The 12,072-nt window shown below is 41.6% G+C and overlaps 1 protein-coding gene across 1 annotated transcript; it reads right to left on the bottom strand.

The window, feature by feature from the left end:
• Positions 1–5,060: 5,060 nt before the first annotated feature.
• On the bottom strand, positions 5,061–10,793 carry EN2 (engrailed homeobox 2). The gene is made up of 2 exons (XM_034759354.1): positions 10,004–10,793; positions 5,061–6,433 (listed from the first exon to the last, which is right to left on the bottom strand). Exons 1-2 carry the CDS (start codon positions 10,584–10,586, stop codon positions 6,117–6,119), a joined length of 900 nt encoding a protein of 299 aa, XP_034615245.1. The 5' UTR covers positions 10,587–10,793; the 3' UTR covers positions 5,061–6,116.
• Between the last annotated feature and the right edge of the window lie 1,279 nt (positions 10,794–12,072).

Here is a 12,072-nt window from a genome sequence, read left to right as displayed (position 1 = left end):
GAGGGTGCGGGCTGCAAGCGTTGATCGAAGTGAATTTTAAATATTTTAGGAACCTAAAGTTGCAGGTTACATTGTGAGTATGTTAAAAATGGGACACAGCGAATGACGGTATAGTGCCAGGGTAGCTTTTTAACGTTTAAAAAGGACACTCAAAAACCGCAGAAATGTTTGAAGAACGAAATCCAGTATTTCTAGCCCAATGGAAGATTTGATTAGCTTCTTAGGGAAAAGTAGCTCCAAAAGGAATGATCTGCCCGTTGATGGAAAAGGGAGGTAATATCATAAATGCAGAGAGCAAGATCTGAGTTATCCCTGATTTTACTGGGGCTGCACGGATCTACCGAGGTTACTTTCTCGTAGGTCATAGAATAATTGCGGCCGTTTCTCAGTGGTACGAGAGGAGGCTACATGCTCTGGCAAAGTTCCTGTGTTGGAGACACCATCAGTTTGCAACTGGTACCAAGTGTGCATTACGGTGAAAAAAATCAACTTCATCAGAAAGCGTCATTTTAATTTGCAGGGAGATCATAGGAGCAAAAAAGAGTGCTAGTAAACACGCTGTTTGATTCACTCAGGGAGTGATGGTGGGATTATTAAACTGGCTTGGGCTCCCGACAAGAAGTGAGTGTGAGAGTGTGTGTGTGTGTGTGTGTGTGTGTGTGTGTGTGTGTGTGTGTGTGTGTGTGTGTGTGTGTGTAAATCCTGGCAGCATTGGTCTCATGAAAGATTTAAGATTATTAAACAAACAACAATAACGATGTAAAACAACGGGGAAAGATATTTTGTTTCCTTCACAGAACTGGCTAAGACTTCATTCTCTTATTCCTTGAACTCTTCTTGTGTTGCTTATTTAAGGTGATGATTATTATGACAATGATCCATAAATTCTGCTCTGACAGGAATTAAGAAAACGTGTCCCAGCAGCAGCCCCTTACCTCATAGCTGCTAAATGCAACTTTGTTTGTTTGTTTTTTAAGTCAATGTAAATTTGTTTATAAAATTGAGTTGTGCCCCTTTGTAACAAATTGTTATTAACCTTCCTCTTCTGAACATTTCATAATCACAGCTGTTAGTTTGGAGATGATACCCAAACATCCCAGGGGCACTTTTGATAGCTGCCTGGGCGGGGATTGAATGTTGAGGTCGGATATTAAACCAGCGGGATACAGAATTACGTTTTTTCCACAAAACCGAGCTAGCTAAATAGTTTCTCCCTCATAACTCTGTTATGCATTACCCAATAAACGGCCAGGACATTTGCATATATAGTGCTTGGATATGTGTTTGTACTGCATGTGTAATATACTGCATGACAATATACTGTGGAGTTATACTTTACGCAGATTTTAGTGCTTATACATATTTTGTTTATGAAAACATTTCTTTGGCAAAAAATGCGGTTATTTACTTGCATGTAATTAGATGTTTAGGATCCAAATAGGTTGCAAATGTATTTGTGTGTGATTCTGAGAACACTTTCTTATGTGTGACTATATACCGTGTTGTTTGTTTAAAACACATTACTCGTATCTTTTAGTGAGTATACATAACATCTGGTTAGGGCAAGTAGAAATCCATTCAAACCTGGAGTGCAAAAGTACACTCAAGTCAAAATTGTAGTCACTTGCATTAGTGCGTATGTATGTGTGCAGAAATACACTTATTTTCAATATACACAAAATATACATTAAAACTCTGTGTTCGTGTGTGTTGCTTTCAGTGTGCATGAATACTGTGAATATGCTACTACCCTATTTACCTTCACCCCACCCTCCACACACTATATACAAGAACACATAGTTTGTACACTGACATACATTATAAAATATGTAAAGGTACTCTCCGAATCTTGGAGGATTTTTTTTCAAATGGAAGGTTGTTACATAGATAGCGGTGTATTTGTTGATTGATAGGATTGCAGTAAGGGTTTGGACGGTATCTATTTCTGTCAAATTAATTTCAAATTTAAAAATAACCAGGACTAACGTAGCTGTGCTGTAAATCCAAAAACAGCAGGGAGCTGCTTGCTTTCGTTTTTAAGTACTCATTTGTAAATGGACTGAAACAACCAATAAGTGAAAAATATGTAAAAAGGCGGAGTAAATCCGACATTGTCGCCAATGTATCTTTTTATTAAAGCCTGTATATAAAATGGGGGAGGGGGGTTTCAGTGAAAAAATTAGGTTCTATGTCCTCTGTTAAAGAGAACGCTTATTGCCTACTGCAGATATTCTGCATTATGGACTGGATACAATCCAGGCAGCATCAAGACATTTTCTGCTCCTGGTCGTGCTGATTTCTTGTGGAACTTACTAGCTCTCTTAAAACGAGGGCGTGAAAAGTTAGCCCTATACTTTTTTTTTCTAAAACTAAATACATATCCTACGACTGGCAGTTTCGTGAATGTATCCTCTAAAGAAATCATTGGTGGCACAATTTATCGCCTGAATATGCGAGCTAGTGTAAGACAGGTGTAAAGTGTGTCCTTTTACACAGTTATAAGATGAGCCAAATCCTCTTCTAATGCAGCCCCACTGACTTCGTTAGTAATGCCCTGGTGTAACTGGCCCTTTGTAGAGGATATATAACAAATACATTACTCCTTTGTTAAATTGGACAAATGCAGCTATTTTCATTTCAGATCTAAACTGCTTTTTAGTAGTAATTCTTAATTCCAGCCAACACTTACTTTCTCCCCCAAGTTTGTAATTCATCTGCCTCAATGCTTAGTTTGATAAAACCCTCTCAAAGACACGTGCAAGAAGTTTTGCAAAATCTAAATCCAGAATCCTGCTTCCTAACTGAAAGCTTTACAATCTCTCCTTCTGTTACAATTAATTGGCTGTCCATAGACAGTTCAAACCTTTACTGACTGTAGGTGGCTAAAAGTATTAACAAGACTTGTGGAATACTGGAATAATTTCTTTCTTAGACGTTGTCTAAATCAATGGAGATATTTGCCTCAGGGAGATATTTTCCACATTATCCATTTCTAAAAAAAAAAAAAAGTTTGTGTTAAATTTTTACAGCAGGAACCAGTTCTGATAACAAGATTCTGGATATTAAACCCTTTCTCCTTAAATTAGCCCTATTTAAGAAAAATATAGGCTTAAATATTTGGAGAAATTGTCCATACTGTTGCATCTCAGCAAATGGCCACTTTGTTTACCCGCCTTATTCAGCTGTCCTAAAATCGTACTACTTTTACTGCAACTTTCAAGGTTAACAGTGTTATCAATTCTTTAAAAAATTAAGACATTAGAGTTATTGTCATTACTTACATTACATTACTACAGCTGGATTCAGGTTTACGAGTTTGTATAATTTTAGGTCGGGAACATCTTTTACAAGAGTTGTTTTCCAAACATCACACAACTGGATATTTATCTTAAAAGTCTGAAAATAGAAACCTGTTGACAATGTATGCGATTAAATACTTTTTTAATGAATACTGAACACTTTAAAGTTGTGATCATTTTAATGACGTTGGTTGCCCTGACTTTATTTTTAATGTGAATCATCAAAAGTTTCTTAATTATTCAAGAAATTGATTGAACGTCTGCTTGCAAAATTGTCCATCTAGTAAATTGCTATTCACACCCATAGAAATGGTTTACTCCACTTAGAACTTTTAAACTGGACTCCAGTACAATTCTCTCATTACCCAGAAATACACTTAAAGGACTTTCTCTATATATATAATATATATATATAACACCATTCCAACGTTTTAAGTCACACGTTGTGTATTTCATAATAAAGTGTTTTTATTTAATGCAATCTTCAAGAATTTAAACACACAAAATGCAGTGAGAATGTTCACAATTTTGAGACCACAGTTGTAAATAGAAACATTCATATTTCATAAGATTATAAATATTTGATACTGCAATTGTAAAATGCACGTTTTATAAACTGAAAAAAATCTTTGCTTTCTTGCTAAAAGGCAATGTCATTTAATCCTGTCTCCTAAGCAGCTGATGATTATTCACAGAATTTAAAATTACAGCTTTTATTTTATAGTTTGCTTCTTTTTTAAAGTTTATACTAATATGTACAATGTGTGTCTATTATAGCTGTGAAATAAAGAAGTTTTAAGGCAAAGCGATAAATTCACCCTCAATCATCAAGGAGACTATAGTCCTGAATTATTGTACAATACACACCCACTCGGGGTGCCTTGTGGCCCTGGCCAACATTTTGGACACTTTATTCCAAACCGGGGAGGGGGAGGGGAAGAATCTAGAACTGGGAGAACTATTAAAAGAACGCTACAAACCTTGAAAATGTTTAGTTTACACGGTGCCACGTTTTCAAATCAGAAACTAGAATTGCCAGGGGGGAAATAAACAAACCAAAACCCAAATGCTAAGAAATGTTTATTTACACTGACTGTCCCTTCATATTACTATTCAGTTTAATAGATATGTTTGATTTAAAACCTGCCCCATATTCTAGACCGACAGATATTTGTCACTGGATAATATTAGGCTACTGATTTTTCTAAAATAAAATACCACTGCTTGTGATGGGCTCCTCTGTCTTTCTGATTAAAACAGGACATGAGAGATCCCCTCCCTTCTTATGGGTTACCCATCCTGCATAATAGAGGTCGGTGGTGCTGAAATAAGTGCCCCAATTCTCCTTTCCCACAGCCCCTCTTGATCTGGTGTTTTCCTGGACCAAAACTGCCTGGGTGGAGGCAATGGGACAGGAAGAGGCTTTCTGGATGCATTTTTTTATATAGTCATTGTTCAGTTTGATTTTTTTTTCAGTTAAGAGCCAAAGTTGGTTTACCAGTTTTTCACCCAATACGTTGTATACGTTCTTTATCCAATAGCCATGATAAGTATTTTTGCAATCAGTTTTCTGTATACACAGCAGTGAGACAAGCAGGAGATCTTAAAGATACGTCTACTAATTTATACCACCGGAAGACCACCGGTTCTCAGACAGATTTTGACGAGAACCTGTTCCTCCCCAAACATTGTGCTGTCCTTGGGAAGCCGGCGCTCAGCACCCACCCTCCCCCCCAGCTTCAAATACCAGCAGCTCTGCACTGCGGTCTGGTGTAGATTTGTCCAAGGCAAACCAAAGCCTTTTGCAAAAGTCATCCTAGGCTACTTGCCGCCTGCCAGCTAAAGGACAACGCCTTCCAGGGGGCAAGAGAAGAAGCGTCTAAGCTACAAAATGCGATGAACTAACGGGAAAAGGGATCTGTGCAGGTTTGTATAGATGAGTGTGTTATTGTCTAATAATGCACGCACACACGCACGGCAAAGACCCAAAAGAAAAGTTTCCTTCATATGGAAAAGGGTGTTTTTGTTTGTTCGCTTCCTATGACATTCTCCCGGAAGTTGTGATGTTTACTTCAAAAGTTTTCCAACCAAGCTACGGGGAAGGGAAAAAATCAACTAAGCGCCAAATGAACTCCTTGATCGCCCCCATCACTTGCTGGCCAGCTTTCTCAGATCATGTACACCCTCTAGCCTTTGATTGAGCCCAACCGAATGAAGAAGTGAGGGCAAATTAAAGAAAGGATCCTGGACATTTTTGTTAATACAATGCCTTGGGGTTTCTTTCCCTATTACAGTTTTTTAAATTAAATCATTGTTTTCTATCCCCGAAGCCAAACACAAAAAAATAATAATGGTAAAACTCATCGAACAAACCGGAGAACTATTTATTCGGTTCACAGTCGTGTGAAATGCAGCAATAAAAATCTTTGGACTTCAGCAAAAATTGTTTTTAATTTTTTTTTGAATTTCAAAAAACAGTGTCCAATGTCCATTAAAACAGCGCTTAAGTCTATAAAAATGTAACTTAAGCATTAAAAAAATTCATAAAGATACCATCTAAAATCTCCATAGAACCAAAATAAAACAAAACAAAATCAAAAATATTTTATAATCAGATATTTTGGATTTTTACACCTTACCTGTAAATTATATACACATAGAATATTGCAGAATTATAGCTAATACACACTATGTTCACTATTAATGCTGGTATAATCTTTATACACTGGCCCTTATTTTTTTTTTAATTAAATTATTGCATTGTATAAACTTTGACTGAACACTGCCCCCTTCCCCGGCCTTCCCTCGGCCCCCTTTCTATTCACTGTCTGACTTGCCGTCTTTTGATGTGGTGGAGTGGTTGTACAGTCCTTGTGCCATGAGATGCACCGCCAGGGTGTTCTTGTTGCCAGTGGCTTTCTTGATTTTGGCTCGTTTGTTCTGAAACCAGATTTTGATCTGAGACTCGTTGAGGCTGAGTTCCTGAGCCAGGCTTTGCCTCCTCTGCTCCGTCAAGTATCTGTTCGTCTGAAACTCCGCTTTCAGTCTCTGCAGCTGCTCCGCGGTGAAGGCTGTCCTGGGACGCTTGTCTTCTTTGTTGGGATTCTTCTTCTTTGGTTTACGAGACCGGGGACCTGAGGTCCAGGGCGAAAGAAAAATCATAAGAAACACACACAAGAGAAGTGATGGGGCGGGGGGGGGGGGGGAAAGGGGGCCCGGGAGTAAGAGGTTGGTTGGTTGGTTTGAAATGGCAACATCTTATGATTATTGGGCGGGGAGGGGCGGGAGAAATGATCTCAAAGAAATTTGAGGACTTGAGGTCATTAGTATGGGTGCCACTTGGTACTCTGTGCCCAGCTAGCAGCTCCGGACACGGAATGACCTGAAGGCCTTGCTCGCCTCTTTTCGCGTTGCTTTGGCAAGAGAGTTTCACCCTGAAGTCACTAGATCAACCCTTGCGAGGAGAGAGAGAGCGATCTCCCCTCCCCCCCTTTCCCTGAATGGCTGGGGCGGGGGCCAGTGGGGCAGACATGAGTCTGCGGTGTGCCTGGTGAGCAAGAGGAATTCGGGGTCTGCAGTCTGGTGACCAAAGGGGAGCTGCTGCCTGGGGTCCCAGAGCTTCTTGCAAAAGGGAAAAGAAGGGAGCGGGGGCAGGAGGGAGGCAGACACAGGCCTAAACACCTCTACAAAAGCCACTTTCCACAGCTGGGCTATTGCATGAGACATGGGAGTCACATCCACCCAAGTTCATTGTTTCCTTTTTAACCACCATCTTTGGGACTTAAACTCTCCCCTGCGTGGGGCAGCCGCTGGAACGCCCCACAAAGAAGGACCCAGTCCGCATCCCTTGGGTGGAGGCTGTGGGGCTGGGCCGGGTTGTGGGAAGTTGCAGGGTAATGCTGGTGTGTATTTGCCAGCTCCATTTCTGGAAGTCGTTCCTTGGGGGGATGCTACTGTGGATGACCTCTAATCTGTGGAGAATTGGGTATGTGAGTGGATATTTTGGCAAGGGGAGAAGCAATCCCAGCTTCAGCGATCTCTGGCTCTCTTTCCCTCTCTGCCCCCACCCCTTGATTTTGTGTTACACTTTGCAGGAAGGCCCTGGGGACTCTCTGCTCGGCCCACGCGAGCTTCCTGACACCCCTCTCCAAAAGGGGACCAGGTCAGCTGAAATTTTACACATTATCCTAATTTTTGGCATCCATATGGTGTCTGTAAAAGTCAGATCCCTAAAAGCACAGGGACACGTGAGCATCACCGCAGTTAGCAAACTGTAAACAGCACCTAAACCCGCGGGTTTAAAGCAATAAGAAAAAAGGCTTCTGGCTGGTGACAAGTCAATCAAAGGGCGGAAGACGGGTTCTGCCACAGGCTGAAATATGACTGACAAAGCCAGCCAGGAAGTGGATCTATCCTGCACAAGAGAAAATGGGAATACACTGGACTTGATTAGTTCCCAGCTTTAGTAGATATAATATACAGTGCAAATAGGCCACATAATGACCACAAATGCTTGGGAAAGTGTCAACCATCTTCCTAATTACAATTCCCCCTCCGCAGCCTCCCATTCTATTTTATATACATCTATTTAAAAGCCATAATTATTACCCACAAGGTATTAAAAATGAAAATCGAGCCCTGTTTGTAACGGGGATTCTTACATCAATAATTCCTAGGTTGCTGGCGTATTGTGATTTTTTTTAAATTTACATATTTCTGCCTCTACGCCTATGGGGCAGGTTTGTTTTTTCTAGTTTAGTGCCACGTTTCCATAACCAACCAGCCCAGCTCCAAAGGCGTTGGTTAGAAATAATCTTCAGCTTTAAAAAAAACAACCACCACCAATCTTTGTCCCTTTCTCTTTGCTTCAAATCGACCCTGGCATTGTGCTCGAAATAAAAAGAAACAAATACTGTAAAAAGAACCAACCAGCTCTCCAGTTTTGCTAAGGATTCTCGATCTCACCTCTTTTCTCTGTCTGTATCATTGTCTAGGAACCTTGAAGTGTCCAGGGCTATGGTGTAATTCTCTCCCTTTTCATAAGTGTCCCCAGTAGCCTCTCTCTATATATATTTACCCAAAACACATCTTCAGAAAAAAGTGTCTTGCAAAGGATCCAATTTCTTTGGGATTTTTAAAAATACAAACGCGTTAAATTAAGTATTTTAAACCCAGGAATGGCTTCGCTATTGAAAGGTGAAACGTGTATCTAGAAGCAATAACATATATCTATATTTTATCCCCTAAACAGAATTGTTAAGAAACCCTCTTTTTTTACATTACATCGAGATAATACAGAAATCCAAACGTTTATTTACATTGTAACAGGGAGTGGGTTGGCGTTTTGCATGGCTCAAAATGTCGCGTAAAGTACGATCCTAATTATTATTATTTTATTTTATTTATTCTCTTTAATATTATTCTACACACCACCAGCGAGGGTTCTCTCTCTGGCCTGTGCCATTGTGAGGATATATGTTAATTAAATATTAACAAAGGAGAGGAGTGGAGAACAATGGAGTAAATTTCAATTCAGAAAGGAATATTGGAGCTAAAGAGTTAGTTCTTATTTATTACAAACTATTTTTAAATCCAACCTGCATTCCTATGTTCAACTGTACAGCAGTTCGGGCTGGGGGTTGGGGAAGGGACTGGCTAATCGCTGTTGGAAAATACTTTTTGTGAATATATTTTTTTAAAATTCTGTTTTACAGCCTAGACAACTGTATTTTAAAGAGGTTTCTAATTCTTTTGAATGAAGGTTAAAAAAAAAATAAAAAACCCTAGATCCACTCCTGCTTTTCCTGCATTAAAACAATGAAATTCGCCCTGTGGGTTTTAAACCTCTTCAGAGAGAGAATTTCTGGAGTTTCTTCTGAAATCTCACTCCAGCAGGCACGCCTTCCCAGATCCTCTGAAATAACTTTCTCATCCTCTGGAAATCTTTCCTATTCCCATAAAGATCTGAACTAAAGTACACGTGTGAAAATTACAGAAAGCAAAATAGAGAAAGGAGACAAGGGCGAGTTAAGGGCCTAGTTTAAAACAATAAAAATAGTTGGATTTTGCAAATGTACAATGCTAGGCCTATTGGATAGGCAGCTGGATATATGAATTCCACTCCTCACCCTCCAAACAAACCCCGGGATTTTACTCGAAAGGAGAAGATGGGCAGATTCCTTGGAGGATCTCCGTGGAGTTCAAAGAATGGGCTTTAATGGCTTCTTTCCCACCTTTTCTTTTTAATACCATGCCAAAACCCAAATCCTCACACTAGCACCGTCCCTCTCTGTTTTAAGATCTAGCTAAGCTAACTGCTGATCGCTTTGTGTGTGTGTGTGTAGACAGGAGGAATTATTTTCCAGTTTACCCGCTTTCATTTTCATCTGCCTATAGTCAAAGCATCCCCATATCCTCATTACATTTAAATACGGTTTTTTTAAAACTTGTTTCTCTGCGGGTTTTTTTTTTTTTTTTTAATTTGGGTGACAATATTTTTTTTCTCGTCGCTTTTCAACCAACCAAATATTTTCCGAAGAACCATGTGGAAAGATCAGCTTAGGCTTCACTGATTCAATGGTTGGTTGATATAGAGAGAGGGAGAGGGGCTCGGTGGAAACCAGCCTGTGAAATGGGAAGTGGGGCCAGGGGGTGAGGGGAAGGGGAGGCCGGGCTCCTGGCAAGTGCCTGAAGAGAAGTCTTACCTGAAGAAGGCCTGTCCGAGTATCTAGTACAGTAAACCCAGGCTGGCCAGAGCATGGGCTGGTTACTGGTGTTGGAGCTGGCTTGGGAGCTATCAGAGTCCGAGCTCACAGACAGGTCGCCGCCGCTTAGCCCCCGGGATTTCAAGGCTCCTTCCAGGGCCCCGGAGTCGCCTCCTTTCTTGGCTCCCCCATTGAGAGCAAGGGCTTTGGAGCCTCCTTCTCCTTCGCCCGGGGAGCCTCCCCCGCCGCCGGTGAGTTGCCCCCCAGATCCCGGCGCCGTAGAGGGACTCCGTCGGTTCTCCCTGCCGGCTAAGAGCAGCTGCTCCGGGCTGCTGCCGCTGCTGCCACCGCTGCTGCCGGTCCCCCCTTCCTTCCTCCGCCCGAACTCCGGCCTCAGGATGTTGTCTATGAAAAAGTTCGTGATCCGGTGCGGGTGCTGGTGATTCCCAGGCGCCTGCAGAACCACGGGCAGGATCATTGCCCGGCTCCTGTTGGGCTCCGCATCGCTGCTGCTGCCGCTGCTGGACTCCTGCTGCTGCTGCTCCAGGGCTTCTTCCCTAGGACTGTGGTCATTCTCCTCCATGCTGTAGAACAAATCCCCAAATGTGTCTCTTGTTAAGCCCCCACCCCCAGCCCTTTCCGTGCGAGAGCGAGTGGGGTTTAGAAAACGTGGGTTTGTTTGTTTGTTCCCTGGCTCCACTCAGTTCAAAGAACATTCAAAATCCAGAGTTGGGTGTGCTCGAACTTTACCCAAAACGTTGTTTTTAAATCCCCCTTCTTGCCTTTCCTTTTCTTTCTTCCGCTTGTTAGCCTTTCAGTTCTGCAAACCAATGCATTATTTCCCCCAAAATGTGTTCATCATTAGGACTTTCATTAACAATCCTTTCCGCCCCCCCCCCCAGACCCCCGCTCTCTCTCTTTCTCTCGCTCTCTCTTCTCCAGCTCCTGGGTTTGAAAAGAAAAAAAGAGGCCAACAGTATCCTAAAAAAAAATTGTGAAGATCCTTCAAGGGGAAAAATAAAAAGAATAATAAAACTGTCAATGCTGCCACATCTGCTCTGAGAGAGAGACTCTAGCAGAGGGTGTAGATTTCTCTCTACACACCGCACAGCGCACGCAGGCTGAGACACACAGAGACATATGTACAAGCAAGGCAGCTCTCTCTCTCTTCCCCTCTCTGAATAAAATATTCCAGGTTACGTGGCAGGAGTTAGGAAAAATCTCTCGCGGTCTCTCTATAGTTTGGGTATAAATTTAGAAGCCACTTAAACTGAACCTGCAATACTTTCACTCTGTATTTTTGTTCTTATTTTTAATAGAGCCCCTCAAGTGACGTTGCAAGCCCGGTATCCTAGACACGTGCCTTTGGCCAATGGCAGAGGAGGCATTTCCACACGTGATACAGTAGCACTCTAGTAAATGACAGCAGCAGCCCCCCCCTTTCCCTCTATCTGCCCCCTCCCCCTTCTTTTAAAGCAATAGTGTCCTCTCTACTCGAGTGTGTGTGTGTTTTTTAAAGGAGAGAGAATGCAGAACTAGCTAACCCCTAAACAACAGATAGATACATCACCACTTGCCCTGCTGATCTCTTTCGCTTTATATCTTTGTCTGATTCATTAGAAAAGCCTCCAGTATACAATTTTTTTTATTTCCATATTGTTTACCATGGGGGGGGGGGGAGGGAGGAAGGGGAAAATCCCACAATTCCTTGCACAAATGCATAAATAATATTAAACGAGCTGCTGTGTGATACAAAGGGATTTGTTCTGCAGCCCCTTTATTTGCAAAGGGGAAAAATCAGATGCAGTTAATTTTAGAACAACTCTTTCGTACGCTCCCTACTCTCTCCCGTCCTCCGTTTCCCCTGATTCTGAAATACACCCTGCAGAAGACCAGTGCAAATATAACAGGGAGACAAGGTGGCTTCTTTTTCTAATGTTCGAGGTGGTGGTGCTGGTTGCGGCGTCAGGGAAATAAACAGAAGTGGGAATGATAATTGACTCGTTCTGTTGAAAGCTGGACAGAAGCCCTTTGATCATTTATTCCAGCTTCAGAAACAATATTAAACA

The sequence above is a fragment of the Trachemys scripta genome, chromosome 2, assembly GCF_013100865.1.
Source record: "Trachemys scripta elegans isolate TJP31775 chromosome 2, CAS_Tse_1.0, whole genome shotgun sequence".
NCBI lineage: Eukaryota > Metazoa > Chordata > Testudines > Emydidae > Trachemys > Trachemys scripta.
The sequence above is the reverse complement of the archived record's forward strand: the minus strand, read 5'-3'. Positions and strand labels throughout refer to the sequence as shown.